The following is a 20,759-nucleotide window of genomic DNA, read 5'->3' as shown; positions in this document are numbered from 1 at the left end:
GTAGTTTCCCTTTAGGATCCCCTCCTAGGACCCCTGCTAGTTTGAGTGGTAACAGTGCTTATATTCACATGGTATCTCCCCCACCATAGATTAATTATGTGGCAACATGTTCCATGCCCGCATCTATTGATGATCTAGTAGGTGATGTAGTGCATCATGTACTGGAAGCACTAGCATCTGATCTTTCCATTAGATCCTTTGATATGTATCCCTTCTAGAACATTGTTCTCCCATCTGATGAGAACCTCTTGTAAGCCATGGCCTCCTGGACGTCATGATCAAGGTAGCCGGAGCATAGTTATTTTTCTTTTGTCAAGCTTGTTAAAAAATGAAACAAGTTCCTATGAGCAGAGTTCCTTGTCTTGTGTCTAGCTCGTTAAAACATGAAACAAGGTCCTTTGAGCATAGTTCTTTTCCTGTGTTAAGCTCGTTAAAAAATGAAACAAATACCCTTCCAATTTGAGTCTTTGATTAGATCTCGTAAATTCTCAGTCGAGTCTTTCACTTGATCTCGTAAATGAACCTTCATTCCATCCACCTATTAGTAACCAGTAGTCTACTTAGGTGAATGAAATGAAGCTTGGGGGGCATGTGCCTAGAATTGAGTCATTATGTTGGGGGCATGCAAACTTATTTCAAGAATAGTTTTTCTCTGTTTCAAGCTTGTGTAAAAATGAAACCACTCTCAAGCATAGTTTTTCTCATGTTTCAAGCTTGTGAAAAAATGAAACCATCTTCAAGTATTCTCAAGCATAGTTTCCACATGTTTCAAGCTTGTGTAAAAATGAAACCATTCTCATCCTATTTCTCGTGATTGCCATTTTTATCAACCTGTTTCTGCCAGATGAGCCTTGGTTTTTTCATTCCATTGTCACCAGCTGCTTGGCCGATAATATGCTTTCACTTCGTTGTTTTACCCTTTCCCAAGAAATAGCTGCAATGAGTGGTCTTCTTAGCCAACCCAATGACCTCTACATGTTTTGAGCAGTTCAATCATGACCGGAACCAGTTGCTAACCTTTATACCACTCATTCCTCCAAGAGGAGTCCTCTTTTAGCTCTTTTCAAACTCCCAAAACATGAAAAGATTGCCAAGCACTTGTCATTTTGAACTCATTAAAGTAAATGAAAAGGCGTATGCCCAGTATAAGTTTAACCCCTTTTCAGATTGATATAGACCATCTACGAGAAAGGAATACCTTAGTCAGACTCAAGACACAATTTTATGAAAAGGAACCTTTGGAGTTTTTTTCGCCGAGTTTTTTTCGCCTCTTTTTCAAACTCTCTAAACATGAAAAAGGAGTTGAGTTACACCTTCGCTGGACTCGTAAAAACATCAAACAGCGTTGGACTTATCAAGCATGACGAGACCAAATCACCCCTTCTCAAGGTTTGTTAAAAATACTCAGAAGGATTCATCTGAAGGATGAACTTATAGATCAAGCATATTTTATCCTCCTCAAGCTTGTCAAAAATAAAGAGGTATTGACCAGAAATGGTTGGGGAAATTAGGAAAATAGGGTACTTGACCTATTAATGGCAGCAAGTTGCTCTTGAACATGACACTCTTCCACTTCATCTCCGTGATTATTGGGTTGGAAATCTGCTTGCCTCTTTGGTTAGTCACACCATATCAAAAGCCTCCATAATTAGTTTTGAATCAATGCTGCCAACTCCATGAAGTGTCGTCGGTATGTTCAAGAGAAGTCCCTTAGTTGATATCTGCTACGATGCTCCTAAGCCTTCGTTTCATGTCTGTTGTTCCTGAACCAGCTCCACATCAGCGTTATTTTGTCTCAAATCTTGATACTCGTTTCATGTCGTTGATGGGAGACACATCAAGGCCCTCCTATGACGGGTCGCTTCTTGTCGACATCAACACATTATCTAGGAAGTTAACTTAGAAACTCCCTTTGGTACCTTAGAGCTTGCATACATCAATGGCAAGTTTCCTTGCTTTCAGCGATAGGTTTACATCATTGACCTCCAACTGGAAGATTATGTATGGTGTTCGACTTCAACTCATCTATTCACACCATATGGATTGTATTATGGTATACTAAGAGCCACTATCATCAATGGTTTCTCTCACATCTATTAACAACTTACATCACTGGTCGATAATCAGATGGTGTCTACCATGTTCGACTTCAGTTCATTTAATCACATGGTTAGACTCGTACTATCAAACAATCAAGTGAACAAGATAGAAGACCCCCGATCTAGTTTCATCCATTCGAGTTGCGTTTTCAGGATTCATACTAAGGTCATCGAGTATGATGGTTATGATCATTCAGAGAATCATCCAAGCATGGATCTGTTGAGAAATCAATACTAGTAGAGTTAGGGTTATATTTCTCTTTCTTGATAATTACTTGTGAATTATGTTGGCTTCTTTTACTTCTTTGTTATATTATCTTTCATCAAGCAATTACCAAATTATGTGTGTATGAAGATCACAAAAACACAAGACACAAGATGTAGGCACTCTGCCAGGGCAAAACCCCTTATCTAGGGGAAAACCCAGTCAAAATATCTTCCTTCAATAGTTTTCTTGAGACTCTTCAACCTAGACACAGACCTCCTCCAACCACCAAGTCAGCGTCCTCTTCCAACAACTTTGACCCAGAACTTCGACCTTGAAGCAGCAGCACTTTGACCCAGCAAATGGCAACAGCAGAAACTTCGACTTGACAAGAAAGACTTCGATCTCCTAGAGGAACCCACACGAGAGAGAGAGAGATAGCCCAAAATTTCGATCTTGCCTTCTTCTCCCTTCTTCTCCAATTTCACACTCCTTTTAGCCTTCTTTCCTACTTCACACTTTTCGAGCTCTTTCTTTTGGATATCAAACTTGTGTGAGAGTCAGTGAATGCTCCAAATGAATTCGATCTACTTGTATATATAGGCTCGCGGTGAGGTCGAATTTCCCTATTTAAGGTGGACTTGGTGTGGAGTTGTCAAATACCTAATTTGACTCAATAATAAATCTTTTTACATTATTCAAAAGCCCAAGAAGGGTCTCATAAAATGTACAATGACTCTAATGACTCAATATAAATCCTAGGAGTCCACAATGGGGACTTTGACTAATTAAAAGATGACCCAAGCATGAAACTCATGCTTTAATAAGTCATTGTAACAATAATAATAAAAATTGTTTTGATTCTTTTGACAAGTACATTACATAATGACTTAAATATATTTATGAAGACCAAACCTAGTTACATCCTCCAACAGGGTCCACACTTTGTCATCAGTGGACGAGACTTTTTTATCATTGTACATGTAATATGGCTTATATGCTGAGTATGGTTATGCCTCCCTCAGCAATGATATCATGATGAATATGTATTGTAACAGATGATGATCTCAACCAATTGATTCTTGATCTAAACTTGTCACAAGGTAAAGCACTTCAGTTCTCAGCCACTGCTTCTAACTTTGTACTTTAGGGGAAAATCTGTTATAGGCCATTTTGTCACATCTGTTCAATAAACCTAAAAACGGGATCAATCAACATCCTTGAACACTTTGTCATTATCCCTCTGCAAAGCCCTAAGCCTCTCCTTGACTTGCAACACTTAAAAACTGAGTTTTGAGGCCCTAAACCCTAATTTTGGACCCAGTGCACCTTGCATACTGACCAATTGCGTTGCAATACAGTTTCTCCTTCTCTAAGGGTGCACTGCAGTGTACCCTGCATAACTGAGCAACTACGCTGATTCTAGAATTTCGGGAATATTAAAAAATATTTTTGAAACCTCTCCTTCTAGAAGCTTCCAAGGTAGTTTAAACTATTTACCATGGATAGAGATCTCAAATTCCTATCTGATCCTACTATAATGGACCTATTTCTTATCCCTTGAGCTCATCCTCCCATGATATTTGGATCTCAAGCCTAGAATGGTAAATCATAAACTACTACTCTTACCCTATATATTTACTACCTTCCATAGCATTAGGGTTGGCTTTTGGAGATTGACAGTGCCCTCATGTTGTTGCTTTGAGCCTAAAGGAGTTACCATATTCATGCATCAGGGTTGATGTTGAGGTGTGCTTTGTGACAAAGAAGGACAAGTCAACTTGGGGAGACATCTACAAAGTCAAACTTCTATTTATGATTGTAACTCTCTCCTATACTTGTTAATACAAAGAGCATATTGTTTTGCTATATTTGTTGTGTTATGTTTGCACTCATGTATTTCAATGCCATGCTGACTCATTGAATAAAGATTTTAGATTATGCTACGTGAATTGTGGTTCCTTCGCTTGTTTTAGTCATGTGTGCAAGTTCTAATTATAGCACTTGGAGCTAGAGTTGGAGCTTACAAGCAAGGAGGAAAGGAAAGTTGGCTACAGATTTTGGGTAGGCTTCTTTCCCATTTTCTAATTTCTCTAAGAAAAACTTGAATCTTTTTGTCTTTTGTTGTTCTAGATAAGACCACTAGATCTAGGGAATGCACCTTTGTCCGCAATCATGAAAATCCCATATAACAAGGTGAATCTGGTATATTTGTAACACACATATAATATAATAAGTAAAACTAGGTCTCCCAAAGGCATATCCGTTCATTCTCATGACCATTCAATGGTATTTATAACATCACAACTACAAGTGTTTGTATCAAACATCACTTTTCATATCAATCTTATAATATTATTTTATATATTATCGTATGGCAATCTGTTTATGAGTCTTTGTAATATTCTATATAGATACATCAATTAATGAACCATTTGGTCCCTTACACTATAAATCTCCCTTATTAGACTAAGCCTCAGAATGTAGCCAAAAGTTAAATGTGAATTCACCCGAAGTTACAAGTTAGAGTAATGACAAAGAAATAGACTAACAAGAAATAATGTGTGTGGGCATAGCTTAAATAAATAGAAGAAAATGAAGAACAATCACAACAACATTCATGACAACACACGGAATGTCATGAAGCTCTTATTCAGCTGTCATATTTACATATATACACATGGTCAACAAAGATGGAGGTACAGTGCACAAGATACAATTTTGTCACCTCCATTTTTTATGATAAATCATAATACAATTAGAGAAAAAGGGAACCTACATGCTAAACTCCTTTGTACATGATTGTTGACGATGCTTGCTAGGGATCCATTCACCTAATGAACTAGCCCTTACTGATTAGCACTTCCAAATGAAAACTTCATTATAGCGACTAGTGATTAAACTCGCAACACATAATCACATATTGAATACATAATAATCTCATTGACTGCATGTATAAGTCACTACATGAGAAAATAGCCTCCATGACATAATAGACATACTTGGCACCTTTGGCTACTTTCTTACAATGGTGCCTAAAGCCTTTTGCATTAGCATTGATCTCCTTCCCTAAAACCCAATCACAATCACTTCAACTGTATAGTGTATAAATTCCTTATCAAGCAAAGAATATTTAACATGGATTTATATCATTAACTTCAGCACCCTGCTCCATATTTGCAAAAATAACAAAAGCAATCATTCAAACTCTTCAAAAAGGGGACTGGTACATTGAGTTTGAAATCTATCCCTCAATAAAATTCAATCTCCTTCACTATCTTGAAAGACTTCTTCCACTTATCCAATTTACAGGCCATGGTCATCAAGTGAATTGTAGATCAGGTAATCTTTTTCATTCTTGTCAACATACAAACTGAAACATTGATTCGATTATAGACATGCACTTCAATTTAAATGCCATTTTCCTTTCGACTGAATATCAGACTTCCCTGCTTTTTTTAATTACAGAATTCCAGAAAGAATTCTGAACCATTATCATTAGGGATTATATCTTCAATATCATGATTATGGGTTTGGTCATAACTTAGCAAGCAAAGTCTACTCACTGTTTGTCATAATCTATCAGGAACCAAGACACAGACCATTTTATAAAAAGAAGCGATTCATTTTCACATATCATTTATAATAATGACAGCATCTCCAGAGTCCCAGGACAAATAAAGAACCATGCCTTGAAATACATAAAAATAGTCTACTTACTCTATCAACCAGTACATTTGTTTTCTCTCCTAACTTCATTCTCCTTCTAGGGGCTTCCACATTTATACTGTCCGAGTTAATCTCAGTTGCATCATTGCCATGAGAACCCTGCAAACCCATTTTTTAAAGTTCAAGTTAAAAGGCAAAAGTAAGTAAATGGCTTCAATTAACTCAAAGTAAACACGGATTGTAGGCCATGGTCTATGGCTCTATGCCAGTTAAATTTAAATGCACTACATAGAAATAGTTAAAGAATCTGAAAAAAGCATGAAAACCCAATTCTGCCAAAACAATGATCATAACATCGAAGTTATTATCATGTTATGAACCTCAAGCTAGTCTGATTCAAGCAGTCTGCCCATAGATCATCCATGACTTCATCCAACGCATTCTTTACATACAAGACATGTGGCCATTGCTCAAAATATGCTAAAACCAGTGAAAGAAAAGTGTTTTGCAGGTTCAATGCATAGATAATGAAAAAGCAAAAAGCTTCTGGAAGAACATTCTAGAAAGAGGGAAAAATAAATAAGATGATATAAATGCATGAAATAGAAGAAAAGCCTTTGTAGCGGGAAACACAAACATCAAGTTCCCTGCTCTGGGAACTCATCACATGACAAACATTTCTAGCCTAACTTTCCTTTCCCAGATGCATGTTGGTCATTTCATCCTCACTTGATATTTGATTCTTTGTGGGATATTTCATTTATTAAAAGTTTGTATCAGACCATGTATTAAAAGAATTACTTCAGATTATTAACTTTGGGATGAAGTGCCTCTTTTTTCATTGTCATTATTCCTTTTATTTCACCTTGATTGGTAGTGAGTATGCCCTACAAAAGGAGATTCTATTGTCCTCCATGAATAATTACACCATTTCTTTGTGATTGTATCAACCCCCTTGATGTTCCTACTGTTAGTTTTTGTAGCATCCGATGTGTTTGTTATGAATAAAATAAATATAAATAATGTAAATAATAAATAATCAAATATTGATTATGTTAAAAATTCATTAAGTTAAGTGAAAAGACATGTCTAAAAGACATGCCCAGTGATGAAAGGACACCTGCCTAGGTATATATGCGGGTCCTCATTGTAACATTTCTCATCTTGTACATTTTATATATATTAATAAATTATTATTACAAATACCTTTTGTGTATTTTACATTAAAGTCAACAAGCCATAACTTTTGTTCCTTCAATGGTACCAGAGCCATGCAAGACTTTGAACATTATCCACCGCACAATATAACCATGCGAGTCTTTGAATGTTGTTCGCCGCAAAATATGCCATTACGTTTACGTCCTAAATGCATTGAGTAGTGTAGTAAAATTCAAGAAAAGCTTCAAAAATGGGAAAAATCATATGCAGAAGTTAAAGCACGTCTAAAGGAAATCGATAATAAGGAAGATGATAGTAACAATAAAGAAACGAAACAAGATGAAGAAAAAGAAGAAGATTTTGTTCAGAATGATGATAATGAGAATGAAGATATAATAGATAATGATGAATATGAAAATGATGTCAATGAAGATTATGTAGATCAAGATGATAATCTGGAGGAAGCTTGTTGCATTTTAGAATGTCCTGATGATGGTGCAGAAAATCTTTCAGATGCAGCAATAACATCAACTCCTAATTACTACCCTGATAGGCAGCCGTTGTCCCAATGAAAATGGAAGCCTTCAATATATGTTTTCCTCTTAAGTCAGCTTGTACAGTCTACAAGTGCAAGTCTCGTAGTCATTACGGGGATGACAATGATGACCATGAAGATGACACTACAAATTCTGAGAGCCATTTTTCCTATGATTCCTTTTGGACAGTTTCAAACATCTCTTGTCAGGTTTCCGAGAAAGGGGATGACACAGGAATCTCTTCCGACAAGCATGCTACTTCAAGAGAAGTTTCTCAAAGAGAAGAATTCCCTCCTGGATGGCCCTTATTGAAAAGTGCCATTATAGTGAACAAAATTCCTTGTCCTAGATCTACAGCCAAAGAAATGTTTGTGGTTGAATGGACATTGAAATTACCAGATAGACGTTCTCTGATTGCAGAAGACCTTTCAGGGAAAACAAATATTAGTCAGGAAGAGTGTAACAACAAAAGTGAAATTGAAGCTTTAAATCAGATAATTCTAATACTGGAAAACTATACAGGGAGTGGTCCTACTTCCACAAAAGACATTGATCCTCGAGATGAAGAACAATCTAAGAAGCAATGTTTTTTTACGAATTTTGACATAATTCAGCCAAAGAATGATTTTGGGTTTGAAGAATGGGCTTGGCTTACTGTCGGTAAAGATGAACTACAAATCGGTACCAGATTGATTAAGGGGTTGAATTCTACATTTGGTGTTAAGGCTGCTCTTGCAAACAAATTTATTAACAAAGCCTTGGAGTTTAAGCCAAAGTTAGTCATCCTTATTGTTCCAAATGAAACACACAAACTTGATGAGAAAACGGGACCAAATAAATATGATCTTATTTGGGAAGACCCGAATCTTTTGAGAGGCAAGTCTTTTTTTAACCCTGGTTCTATTGATTGTGATGACAACCTACTAAGCCAGTTTCGATCAGTTATTGGCAACGTTATATTGGTTCACGGTGCAAATCTCACGAGAATTTTGATAGTTTGCCTGCTTGGAACTCTTCCCGACTCGAGACTTGAAGAGGTGATGTATGTGCTCTTGTCCTTGACACAACCATACGAAGGTTAAGTCGTTAAGTGATCACAGGAGGCAATTTCCTTGATACCTGCAATAGCATTAACTAATGAAGAAAAAAAACATTTCTGTAGTCATTATCCGCTGTAGCTGTGGCTGTCGGGCTATAAACTTTGACCTTCACAAGCTCTCTAGAAGATATCTCAGGCATTGTCGTCAGAACAAGACGATTCAAGATCAAGTCCTTGCTCCCATCAGTTCCGCAACCAACATCCCTTCGTCGTCTTCCAATTCACGTTTCAGCAATGTACGATCACTAGCGATAACAAGCACGACCATAGCCACCACTGTTGGTAATGAAAATACTAACAACAGCGGCAGACTATTGCTACAACAATCGCCACTACCAAAAATGAAAACACAGGTTATGTGGCCACCGCCACAACAACTGCCTTCAAAAATGAAAATACCAATCACAACAGCATCACCTTGCAATGGCAACAGCTGCCAGCAAATACCGAAAGTTTTGCCGCCGTTTTCGTTTTCATCGAGTGCAACGAAAACAGGCGCCAACAAATACTAGAAGCCTTGCCGTCATTTTCTTTTCCATTGAGCACAAAGTAAGTCAACATCTTTCCTTGATTTTGTGTTGGAAGTAAAGCCGTGTCCATCCTTTGTCACCTTCATGAGTCTAGATAAGTCGCATAACCCGACTTATCTCTACATTTGTCACTCATTGTGCCTTTTCATACTATCTCGTGCCTTTTCAAACCATATATTGAAAACTATATAGTTATATAATTAAAATGTAAGTTAATTTAATTAATTTAATTAATTTATAATTAATATAAGTTAATTTAATTAATTTATAATTAATATAAGTTAATTTAATTAATTTATAATTAATTTAATTATTTTATATATATATATATATTATTTTAAAAAAAATGAAAATGGATAAACCCAACAATGTTATTGACAAATTATACATGCCGAAATGACCTGGCAACATGAAGAAAAGTGTCAGCAATAAGCTTTGAGGACAAAGCTTTTCGAAGAAGGCGACAATGTTATGAATATAATTCATAACAAATAAAATAAATATAAATATTGTAAATAATAAATAATCAAATATTGATTATGTTAAATAGTCATTAAGTTAAGTGAAAAGGCATGTCTAAAAGATATGCCCAGTGATGAAAAGACACCTACCTAGGTATATATGCGGGTCCTTGTTGTAACATTTCTCATCTTGTACATTTTATATATATTAATAAATTATTATTACAAATAACTTTTTTGTATTTTACATTAAAAGTCAACAACAAGCCATAAGTTTTGTTGCTTCAATGTTCTAGCCACAAAATTTGTGGAGAGGCTAGAATACAGGGGATCTCCAAAAACTAGAAATCATTTCTGGAAATTCTGCCTAGAAATGACTTAATTAGACTATTAGCCAATTTTTAAATATTTCCTAGTCTAAACTTAGGGAATATGGTTAATTAATCAGTATTAATTAGGTCAAGACGTGAATGATCTAGAAACCCACACAGATTGACTTCAAGTTAATCCTAGCCATCGTTTAATATTTAATCTTGGTCGTTGGAGTCCCAACAGAGGATTATAAGAAGAAGGCGATGGGCACTTGGAGAAAACACTTCAGCAGACTTGGAGAAAACACTTCAGCAGTTCGATTTCATGAGCAGATCGATTTCTAGAGTAGCAGCAATCAGTAATCGTAGAAAGAGCCAATGAGATCGAAGCAGTGAGAGAGGGGCAGAGATAGTGAACCCAGAGGAAGAATTCCAAATTCGATGAGTGCATTTGCAAAGAGGCAAGTGAGCCATGGTGAGGCTAACGCAGAGCTGCACAGTAGCCTCTAGAGGCAAAGTCAATTTGCTGAGGAATATTGGCGTTTGCAGTTCTAAAGGCCGGGAAGGAGTCCCAAAGTGTTGTAGTCTTTCTGGTCAGCAAAAGGCAGAACAACTTCATCAGAATCCAGCAGAAGGCAAGCCATCCAGCTAGCTACGTAGAGCAACGCAAACGCTGATGCAGTGCCTCAAAAGGCCGAAATTCTGAAGGCAAGTTGTGCCGGGAAATTACCTGTGGGGTAAGATAAATTCCTCTCCAGATTTTTGCGAGTATTTCTTTGTAGGATTACCAGTTTCGGTATCCAGTTCTACTCAAATTATTTCACTGTTGCTTAATATTAAAACCCTAAGTTGTTGCATTAGTTTTCCCAAGTTGGGTTTTTCTGGGGGCATTTGTCCAAAAATAACTTTGTTATTTTAAGTGTGTGCTAGCATTTCTTCCAGTGTTTATTCTTCCGCAGTTTTATTTGTGTAGATTGTAGTGTGAGTTATTCAGTATTTGTTGTAGGAAATAGTAAATAAATTGTTAAATTTAATTAACAATTAGGAGAATAATTTCCAGTTGCTACAATAGGATTCCGGTTGTGGAATTTTCACACCTGCAGCAATTTTATAACTATCTTATCCCTTCTCCATATTATCATCTCCATTCTCTTCTACTAGCACATCTTCCCTCCTCTTCTCTCATTCTTCTACTGAGGATTCCCTCTTTAGGATCAAATGGGACCACCCAGATTGGAGGGAAAAAAACTCCTCTGATTAGCCGTGTCTAGAAACACAGGTAATTAGCGAGGTTAAAAAACCTCCTAGGATGGAATTTGTCATCAATATTATAGGTCTACCTAGGTTGTTACATATACTCAAAGTCTCACTAGGATCATTTACATTATATAACTTGCAGAATGGGTTTAGAATGACATGTAGACTGCTGATAGATGACCCGATCTTGTTGAAAAACTTTGGCACTTCTGCAGCCCGCTTCCTTGGAATTTTGACAAAGTGTGTGCAACAGGTTGCAAGTGTTAAGTAGCTTTTGTTTATGCATCTTTCGACAGACCGTGCACTGAAGATAGAACGTTGAAGATTGTTATCTAATTAATTCAGTAAGAATTGGACCAGTATTGTTCTATGATTGATGCAAACAAGGATTGATCAGAGGCAGTGACATCAACACTTGGCCATAGTAAACAAGCCATCAGCGGTAAGGGTTTGAAATGAAATAAGGGTTTCATCATTTAAGGTTTTGCAAGGACTACTTGTTGGAACTTCACCTCTTTAGCAGCATCTGTCAATAAGACTATTTTTGCAGCACAGTAAGGGGTCTGATTAGGGCTTCAAAGACAAGATTCAGAATATTGAGAATAGAAGCAACAGCAAAGGTATGTGTGCAGTTGGAGTTTTGCAATTCAGTAGTAACGATATCATTGTCTGGAGATCATTGTATTTGAAGGATATTAGCGAAAAGATTTTGTTGAAATTCATTGTAAGTGGGTCATTGTCCCTAGTACGGGAGCCCACACAAATTGCAAAAGTTGATTCATTGTAAGTGGGTCATTGTCCTTGGTACGAAAGCCCATATTAGTGTGTCAAATTCTTTATCATTTTCAGGGTGGTAAGGTAGTGCTAGGCAGCTGGTTGAAGTCACCTTCAAGTTGGAGCCTGAAAACACTTCAGGGTGGTAGGGTGGTGCTAGGCAAGTTGGAGCTTGCTTTCAGCAATTGCTAATAAAACCAAGGCGTTGGAACATCCTTCCAATTGGAACTGATAAATTGAATGCTTTTCTAGAGTACTACAGAGTTGGGGCTTCCCTTTTCACTTGAAGTTGAAGCATTAATGTACTCATAAATTATTAGAGAAGTGTTTGGTGATTTTTGTCCCGGAAGGGGTTTTTCACCTAAAAGTTCTTGTGTCTATTGTCTACTACTTATTTATGTTTTATATTGATGCCAAAGATTAATTAATGCTTTGAAACGATTAATAAGTTACTAATTTCTAAGAAATATTGATTCACCCCCCACCTCTATTTCCAACAATTGGTAACAAAGCAGGTTCTTTCACTAGCAGTTTAACAACTGGAAGGAGATCATGGAATGGAATAAGCCAAGAATTCCAGTACTTTATGGGAATTGTTGTCGCCTGGATTGTATAGGCACCGCGACAACCGCTCAGGGCGGGGGCTATCATTTTGTTCCCTGCCCACTCCATTCTAGGTGTCTCCCAACAGCAGGCTATGGAGGGTAGTCCCTATGGAATGAGGTGATGAAAAACAAGTTGGGAACAAACTTGCTTGGGAGACATAGATGAGTGGCCTAGCTACTTGGTATAATTTAACAAGAATAATGATTAGATTAGCTTTTAAGATGAGACTGGTATCTTATGGCGTCACAATTCTTGGTTATTATTAATTGAAACCAAGTAACTGGATGGACACCCGCTGCTTAATATGATAGACTATCCTATATGATATGCAATTCCCAAGAGCTAGATGTCATGCAAGGATGTTGGTTATTTTTAGCTTAAATGCCTAGTATAAATTGAACCTCTCCCTTAACTGTTTTGAGAAACAATCTTCAGAGTAGGTTGTGAAATGGAATCCAAAGGGAAGCAGGCAGTGGCCTGATTAACGATTCTTCCCCCTGTGTTCCACCCACCTAGTGTCTTCAACGCTGCAGAGACTGTGGCTCTGACAACTACAAGGTCATTGTGTTAACCACTAAGAAGAATTGAATCACTCAGGCTAATTGAAAAAGGGGTGACCATGGAGTCTATCAACCAAGCTTATGCTTGAAGGTAAATTATTAATGCAAATTAAGTCCTAGGATGCTTATGCAAGATAGATTGAGTGAAATCTTCTTGAGTTAAGATTGTTTATGGTCTTTAAGTAATTAGTGTAAATTACCTTATAGCAAGAGTACTTAACAATAATTAAATAACAATCTTAAGACAAGATAGGTGCTTAAAAACACAAGTGTCAATGTTATTCCACAAGGTGTTTAACCAATGAAACTTAAGATGCCAAGTGCTTAAGATAGACAACCAAGATATTAAAGCCTCTTAAGATTATGATCTCTAACTTAGAGCAGTTATCCAGTAATTTCTTAACAATGTCTCAATTAGATGTCAAACACAATGATGCCAATTAGATCTCAAGTGCTAAAGCAACTTAAACCAATCACAGAATCAGAGATTTAGAGCTATAGAGTGTGGGAGTGCTTTTAGTGCAAGAGACAAGCAAGTGCTAGATCTCAAAAATCAAATCAGCAATAATACTTCAGAAAATTTCAGCGCTTTATTAGACTTATGACAACAATAAGAAAGTAAATTTAGATCATAACATTTACCCAACATATAAAGCATAAAAAATTCCAATGGCTAGCAAATGTAAATTTATGTATTTAGCCCACTTTATGATGATGTATTTAGTAATATATCATATCTGACACAACTCATTATAGCTGAAAATAAATTAGCAAATCATCAAGCTAATGATGCTACAAGTGCCCAATATGCCCAAAAATAGGAAAATTTTACCGAAACTGAAAAAACCAAATTTTGAGCCCTCTTTAGATGTGTGATTCAGAAAATTGCAGACTTGATTCAGTAATTTACGCAGTAAATTCCAGCAAGCAAATTTTTAAATCTAAGCTAGATCTAAGATGCCCAAGTTGCCAAAATTCAAGAATATTTAAAATTTGCAATTTTAAGTAATTTTGACAAATTCAAATGTGGTTTTAGGGCTATTATATCACTGTTATTACTGTTGTAATAAAACAGAGGCAAAATGAGGGTTTAGAGATCAAACCCTAGGCCCAAGGCCTTGAAGATCAACTTGCCCAAGTAGCCCAAAATTTCTCCAATGATCTTGCACCTAAAAACACAAGTTTTTGAGCAAATTTCTCCTGCAAAACCACCAAGGAATCAATCTTGAAAATTTCAAAGATGGAACAAGGGAAAACTAGGGAAAAATAGGCCAAGGAGGACCAACGCTAGGCCTAATGAGGCTAGCGTTGAGGCGTAAGGAGTAGGCCCAAAAAGGCTGGACGTTGGGGGTTTGAAGGAGGTCGAAGGCTTTAAGAGGGCCCTAGGGCCCTAGGGCCTATCAAGGTTGCTGCAAGCCCTTAGAGGGTTGTGGTTAACGGATGGAAGGGAAAGGAGGGAGGAGAAGAGCGAGAAGGGAGGACGAAGGGGAACGGAGGGACGAGGAAGGGAGGTCAAGGCCTCAAAGCATCACAGTCGGGCCAGATATGACCCTAAACGAAGACGCATGGAAGGAGGAGGAAGGTCGAGGACCGTAGGGCTTACAATCAGCCTCGAAGAGGCTTGAAACTCTGACACAGAGGGCAAAAGGGCTGACATTGAGGGTTTGGAGGAGAACATTGGCCTTGGGAGAGCTAGATCCGAGCTCAGGAAGGCCAAAAAATGAAACCCTTGCTTCAGAAAATTTCTTCTCTTCCAGATCTGAATTATGCTGGAAATTTTCAATGGCTGGTCCTGCAAAAAATTAAAGAGACTAGATCTTACCCTCAAGGGCCTAGATCTAGCTCTACTTCAGCTTTTTCTCTTGATTTAACCTGCAAAAATGAAAATAAAACACCCAAAACCCTAATTAGCAAAAAAAAAATACAAAATTATTTTACAAATAAACAAAGGTTTTAAAAATTTAATTTTTGAGAAATAAATTTTGTATGGCTATTTCCTTTGATAAATGGCCAAAAAGGCTTCAAAAACCCCATGCACGTTATAGCCTTAGTGAAGATTTAATCCACCACATAAATATTCAGGATCCAAGCGAAATTAATCATTGCCCACAGTTTGTGAACTTGGAGACCAAAGACTGAAGTCCCTGCAAACACTATGTATTTATCTCAAAATAATCATATATTAGCACAACATACGAAAGCTCGTAGTCAGTACATACCACAAATCAATGAACATGGACACCTCGAGTTGCACCCCAAAGTCTTTAGTATGATAGAAAAAATAGTTCCCAACAGGACAATAGTTTACACAAATGCTTTAGCAACAATTTCTTAGCCAGAAATCAGATGGCTAGAGACTCAAATGACTCTAATTTATAGATAAAGCTTTCAAGTGAAAAATAGTGGCGAGTTTCCTTGATCCTTGTCAAAATAATCTTGGTCGTCAAAAAATATCTGATCATCTTTAATCTTAGCCGTTGAATTTTTATTTGTGAAGAATTTTCGAATTTATCATTTAATTCCATTTTAATTAGCTTACAATTAATTATTTTGAGCTAATTTTCTCAAAATTTTGACTTTGACTTAAACAAGGCCCAAGGGTCCAATTTTTCTTGAAATATCCAATATTCCCTTGGTGGAGGACCTCCAAAAATTAATTCTTTGACTTTGATTTAATTTTCCTAAGACATTTAACTTGACTCTAGTTAATTAAATTTTGGCTTGGGATTTTAATTTAATTTTGCCAGAATTTTTAATTAATTGACACATGAGGGGATTAATTATTTTTTCCACCCTCTAATATTTTAACCATGGTGTCTAAGTATGAGGGACCATGCATTAAAATATTTTTTACATAAGATTTACAATTTCAACCCTCAAAGGGGGAATACCCGTTTGGCTTAGACCCTCGAAAAACATACCCAATCTATCACACAATATGATTTAGTAGACCAAGCGATTTGTAATAAAAATAATTTAGCCAATTAGCTTAAATTATTCTCAAATCACCTTTACATAAAACTCGACTAAAACACTAGGTGACGAAGAATTCCACCCTAACTTTGGGGTGAGGTTGGAGGGAAAAACTTTGCCAATTATCTGTGTTTAGAAACACAAATGAAATAGTGAGACGAAAAACCTCCTAGGATGAAACTCTCGCCAAAATAATAGGCTTACCTAGGTTGTAACATACATTCACGGTCTTACTAGCATCATTTACCTTACATAACTTGTAGATGGGTTTACAATGACATATGAACTCCTGATAGATGATCTGATCCTGTTGAAAAAAAATTGGTACTTCTGCTTTCTTGGAACTTTGACAAAATGTGTGCAACAGGAACAACTATGCATTTTGCACTGGAAAGATGAAGGCATATCTTTAAGCACAAGGATTTGATGTTTGGAATGTTGTGTTAACCGAATACAAGGAACCTTTGACTCATCCTTGTTAAGAAATTGGTAGGGCTATACTTAGGATGATTTCACTTAAACTTGATAATTGCTTATGATGTATTTTTACTTTTTCTTAATTATTAGCTTCTTCTCTTATTATTATGTTGTTGTTATGATCAAACAACTACCAAAAATTTGAAGACCAATAATACACAAGAACACAGGATGTAGGCTACAAGCCAGGGCCAAAACCTCTCCACTTGAAAGGAAAACCCACAAATCTCTTCTCTTCTTATAGATTCTTCAAATGATGAATTCCAAGACCTCTAAACCAAGACCAATACCCTCCAAGACCAAGCCAGCCCTTCTTGATGATGTGCTTCTTCTATCCAAGTCAAACCCAATCAAATCTCTTCCAGCTACACAATTTCGAACCTCGGCTACAAAATTTCAGCCTCCACTACAGGTCTTAAATTTTCAACCCCTGCAATAGTTGTTGCTTCTACATGTGTGAGCAATTTTAGGGCTTCCAAGGCTTCCTTTGACCTTCGCTTGGGTTGCTTCTTCTTTTAGGGCTTGTAGGTGACCTAGTAGTCCTTTCTTCAACCTTCTTTCTGCAAATTTCACCACTTTGACCTTGTAGCAGCAAAACCATAGCCTTCTCTTCGCACGTGTGAGAGAGAAAGAGAAATAACCCAAAAATCTTCATCCTTCGTCCTTCTTCCTTCTTCGCTTGCCTTTCTTCTGCTTGAATGATGAGAAGTGAGTGAGTCTCCATAGGAGGTTGAGTTCCCTCGTATATATAGGCTTCCAAGAACGACGACATGCCCTAATGACGCCGACTTCTTAGCTGTCAGGCCTACTTGGTCTTGGAGGGGTATTTTAACACTTTATATAGAAATATTTCTTTTGACATGTTACAATGTGCCCAATGGGGTCTTCTTCATATGACAATGACTCTATTGACTTCTTGACTCTATGACATATCCTAGAAGCAATCAATGGGTGCTTGAACTCTAAAATAAAATAACCTTGAGTATGAAACCCATGCTACCAGAAATAACAATAATAATTTTTCTTCCTTTTACAATATACAAGAATCAAGAGTATATTTCATATTTCTGAGGACTGAACCTAGTTACATATTTCAACACTCCCTCTTAACTAGGGAGGTATTCATAATGGTACATGGACATTCTCACTCTAAAGTGATCTCATAAGAATAGTCAGATTGGTAAGCCATCTCATAAGTTATTATTTCAGCTTATCTCATTACATCTCATCATACCAACCAGCATTGTCACATAGCAAGGCCTTGACTAACAACTCTATCTCTCCACAAGATCAGAGCACAATGTTGGCAAGACAAATGACTAATAGACACCATCACCATTGTCCCTCAAGGCACATACCCCACCCGGGTGTTCAAAGGGTATATCCTTTTAAGACAATTCCTGTCTTGGAATAACACATCCTCAAGGAATTTCCTCTTCGACTACTCTTACCTATTGAATGCCCTACCTCATCCTCAAAGAGTATCAGAAACCATATGCTTACCCAATCCTTTCTTCACAAAGTGAAGACAAGGATGATGTGTCTATCTCTCCCTCTCAACTAGGGAGGATATATCAACTAATCCAAGCTTGTCTCTCAAATACACAAGCTTCTTATTAGGAAGAGATTTTGTCAAACGTCAACTACCTGCTCATCGGTGGAGATATACTATAGCTGCAACACTCCATCTTGCAGCAGCTTTCGCATGTGATGATACTTGTTATTTATGTGCTTTGTCTTTTCACGGAACACTGGGTCTTCAAACAACCTTATAAAACTAGTATTATCACAATGTATAACCGTAGGGTCCATCAATAATTCAAACAAGTCAGACAGCAACTTCCTCAACCAGACAGCTTCTCTACTTACTTCACATGTTGCAATGTATTCGACCTCAGCACTACTCAAAGCAATTGACTCTTGCTTTCTACTCATCCATGATATCAATGAGGATCCCAAACTTAAACATCCTCTAGTAGTGCTTCTTCCACTTGTCTCACTACCTTCCCAATCAGAATTTGTATATCCAATCAATTGGAGATCACTCTTTCTATCATATTTTAGGCAATAATGGATTGTTTCTCGCAGATATCTTAGTATATGCTTGGCTGCTATCCAATGGTCATACTTGGGCTCTATCTGGAACTGACTAAGAATATTCACTGCAAAACAAATGTCTGGTCGAGTATTCACCAGACCAACCAATTGTGTATACCTTGTAGGATCCACAGGGCTTGAATCGGAACTTCTTAGCATCTTCAAATTTGTGATCATGGGGGTTATCATAGGTTTGCAATCCATCATGCCAAACCTCTGAGCATTTTAATCACATATTTTCCTTGACCTAGGTATATTTCACCAGGTCCTTGCCAAACTTCCAACCCCAAGTAATAGTGTGTCATCCCTAGATCCTTCATGTCAAATTTTGCTGCCACTTATTTCCGGCATTCTTGAATACAACCTTCCACACCTATTATGAGAAGATCATCCACATATAGAAGGATGATTACGGGTTCATTCCTCACTACCTTGATATATAGATTCAAATTAGCAAAACTCTCCGAGAAGCCCAATCTTTGTAGGTATGCGTCCACTCTTGCATACCAAGCCTTTGGAGCTTGCTTGAGGCCATAAAGTACCTTCTTCAGCCTGTAGACGTGAGTCTCTCTATCATTCACTTCAAATCCCAAGGGTTGTTCTATATAGACTTCTTCATCGATAGTACCATTCAAGAATGTTGTCTTGACATCCATTTGATGGATGTTCCATCCCATCGATGCTACCAAAGAGACCAACGAACGTATAGTCGTGTATCTAGTTGTAGGTGAAAATGTTTCTTCATAATCGATGCCTTCTTGTTGGGAGAAATCCCTAGCCACAAACCTTGCATTATATTTATCAATACTTCCATCTGTCGCATGCTTAATCTTGTAGAGCCACTTGGAAGTCAACACAAATTTGTCCTTCGGCCTAGGAACGATTTCCCAAACTCCATTCTTCAGTATTGATTGATATTCTTCATTCATAGCATCTTTCCATTCTTCATTATTGATAGCATCTTCAAAGGTGGATGGTTCTGCTTCAATCAAATTTGTCATATAGGCTGCATACCCTGAATATCTTTTAGGCTTCTTATTTTCCCTAAATGTACCCTTGGTTGCTCCATGTCCTTTTGCATCTTGAAGAGTAGACTTCAACCAATTATGTCTCTTTCTATTTTTAGGAATGGTGACTTGTTGCACAAGTTCACTAGAACCTTATTCTTCATGATTGGAATCTTCTTCCTCCCTAGAACATTCTTCAAATATCAGTAGTTCTTCATTATCATAGTCAACCGGGAGATATTTAGATTTCTTATATGCAACACTTTCATCAAATATCACATCTTAGCGTACTTCAATTAGGTGCCCTTCCTTTATGTAGATCCTATATGCCTTTGAAGTGTTACTATAGCCAACAAATATGTCGTTCATGCTTGTAGGATCCAATTTCTTTCTTTTATCTTTTGGAATGAGAATATAGATAGGACAACCAAATATCCGAAGATGGTCTACACATGTTTTCTTCCCAGTGAATACTTCTTCAGGAGTCATGTTGTCCAATGATTTGTGAGGACTTCGATTTTGAATGTAGACAATTGTTTTAGATGCTTCACCCCACAAAAATTGAGGTAAGTCTTGATCGTGTAACATAGCTCTAACACTTTCTTCAATTGAGCGATTCTTTTGTTCAGCTACTCCATTTTTCTTTGGATTGTATGGAACTATCAGCTCCCTCTTAATTCCAGCCTCCTTACAGAAAGCTATGAGATCCTTTGATGTGTATTCACCTCCATTGTCAGAGCTTAGTATTTTTATCCTTCTTTCAGTAAGATTTTCTACTTCCACTTTGTATTCTTGAAATTTTTCGAATACTTCATCCTTGGACTTCAGTAAATAGATCCAAGTTTTCCTTGAGTGGTCATCAATGAAATTTACATAGTATAGATGACCTCCTAGCGACTTTGTAGACATAGGACCACAGACATCAAAGTGAATGAGATCC

The 20,759-nt window shown here is 37.1% G+C and overlaps 1 protein-coding gene across 1 annotated transcript in view; it reads right to left on the bottom strand.

The window, feature by feature from the left end:
• LOC149263634 (uncharacterized) overlaps window positions 1-20,759 on the bottom strand; it is a 282,397-nt gene that overhangs the window by 195,250 nt on the left and 66,388 nt on the right. The window contains exon 3 of the mRNA XM_089426553.1: window positions 6,025-6,132. Coding sequence (XP_089282679.1) covers window positions 6,025-6,132 — 108 coding nt within the window. The remainder of the gene's footprint in view (window positions 1-6,024; window positions 6,133-20,759) is intronic.

The sequence above is a fragment of the Pinus tabuliformis genome, chromosome 6 (assembly GCF_031772625.1).
Source record: "Pinus tabuliformis cultivar Carrire ecotype Pingquan chromosome 6, CPIR1, whole genome shotgun sequence".
NCBI lineage: Eukaryota > Viridiplantae > Streptophyta > Pinopsida > Pinales > Pinaceae > Pinus > Pinus tabuliformis.
This window is presented reverse-complemented; position numbering and strand designations above follow the sequence as displayed.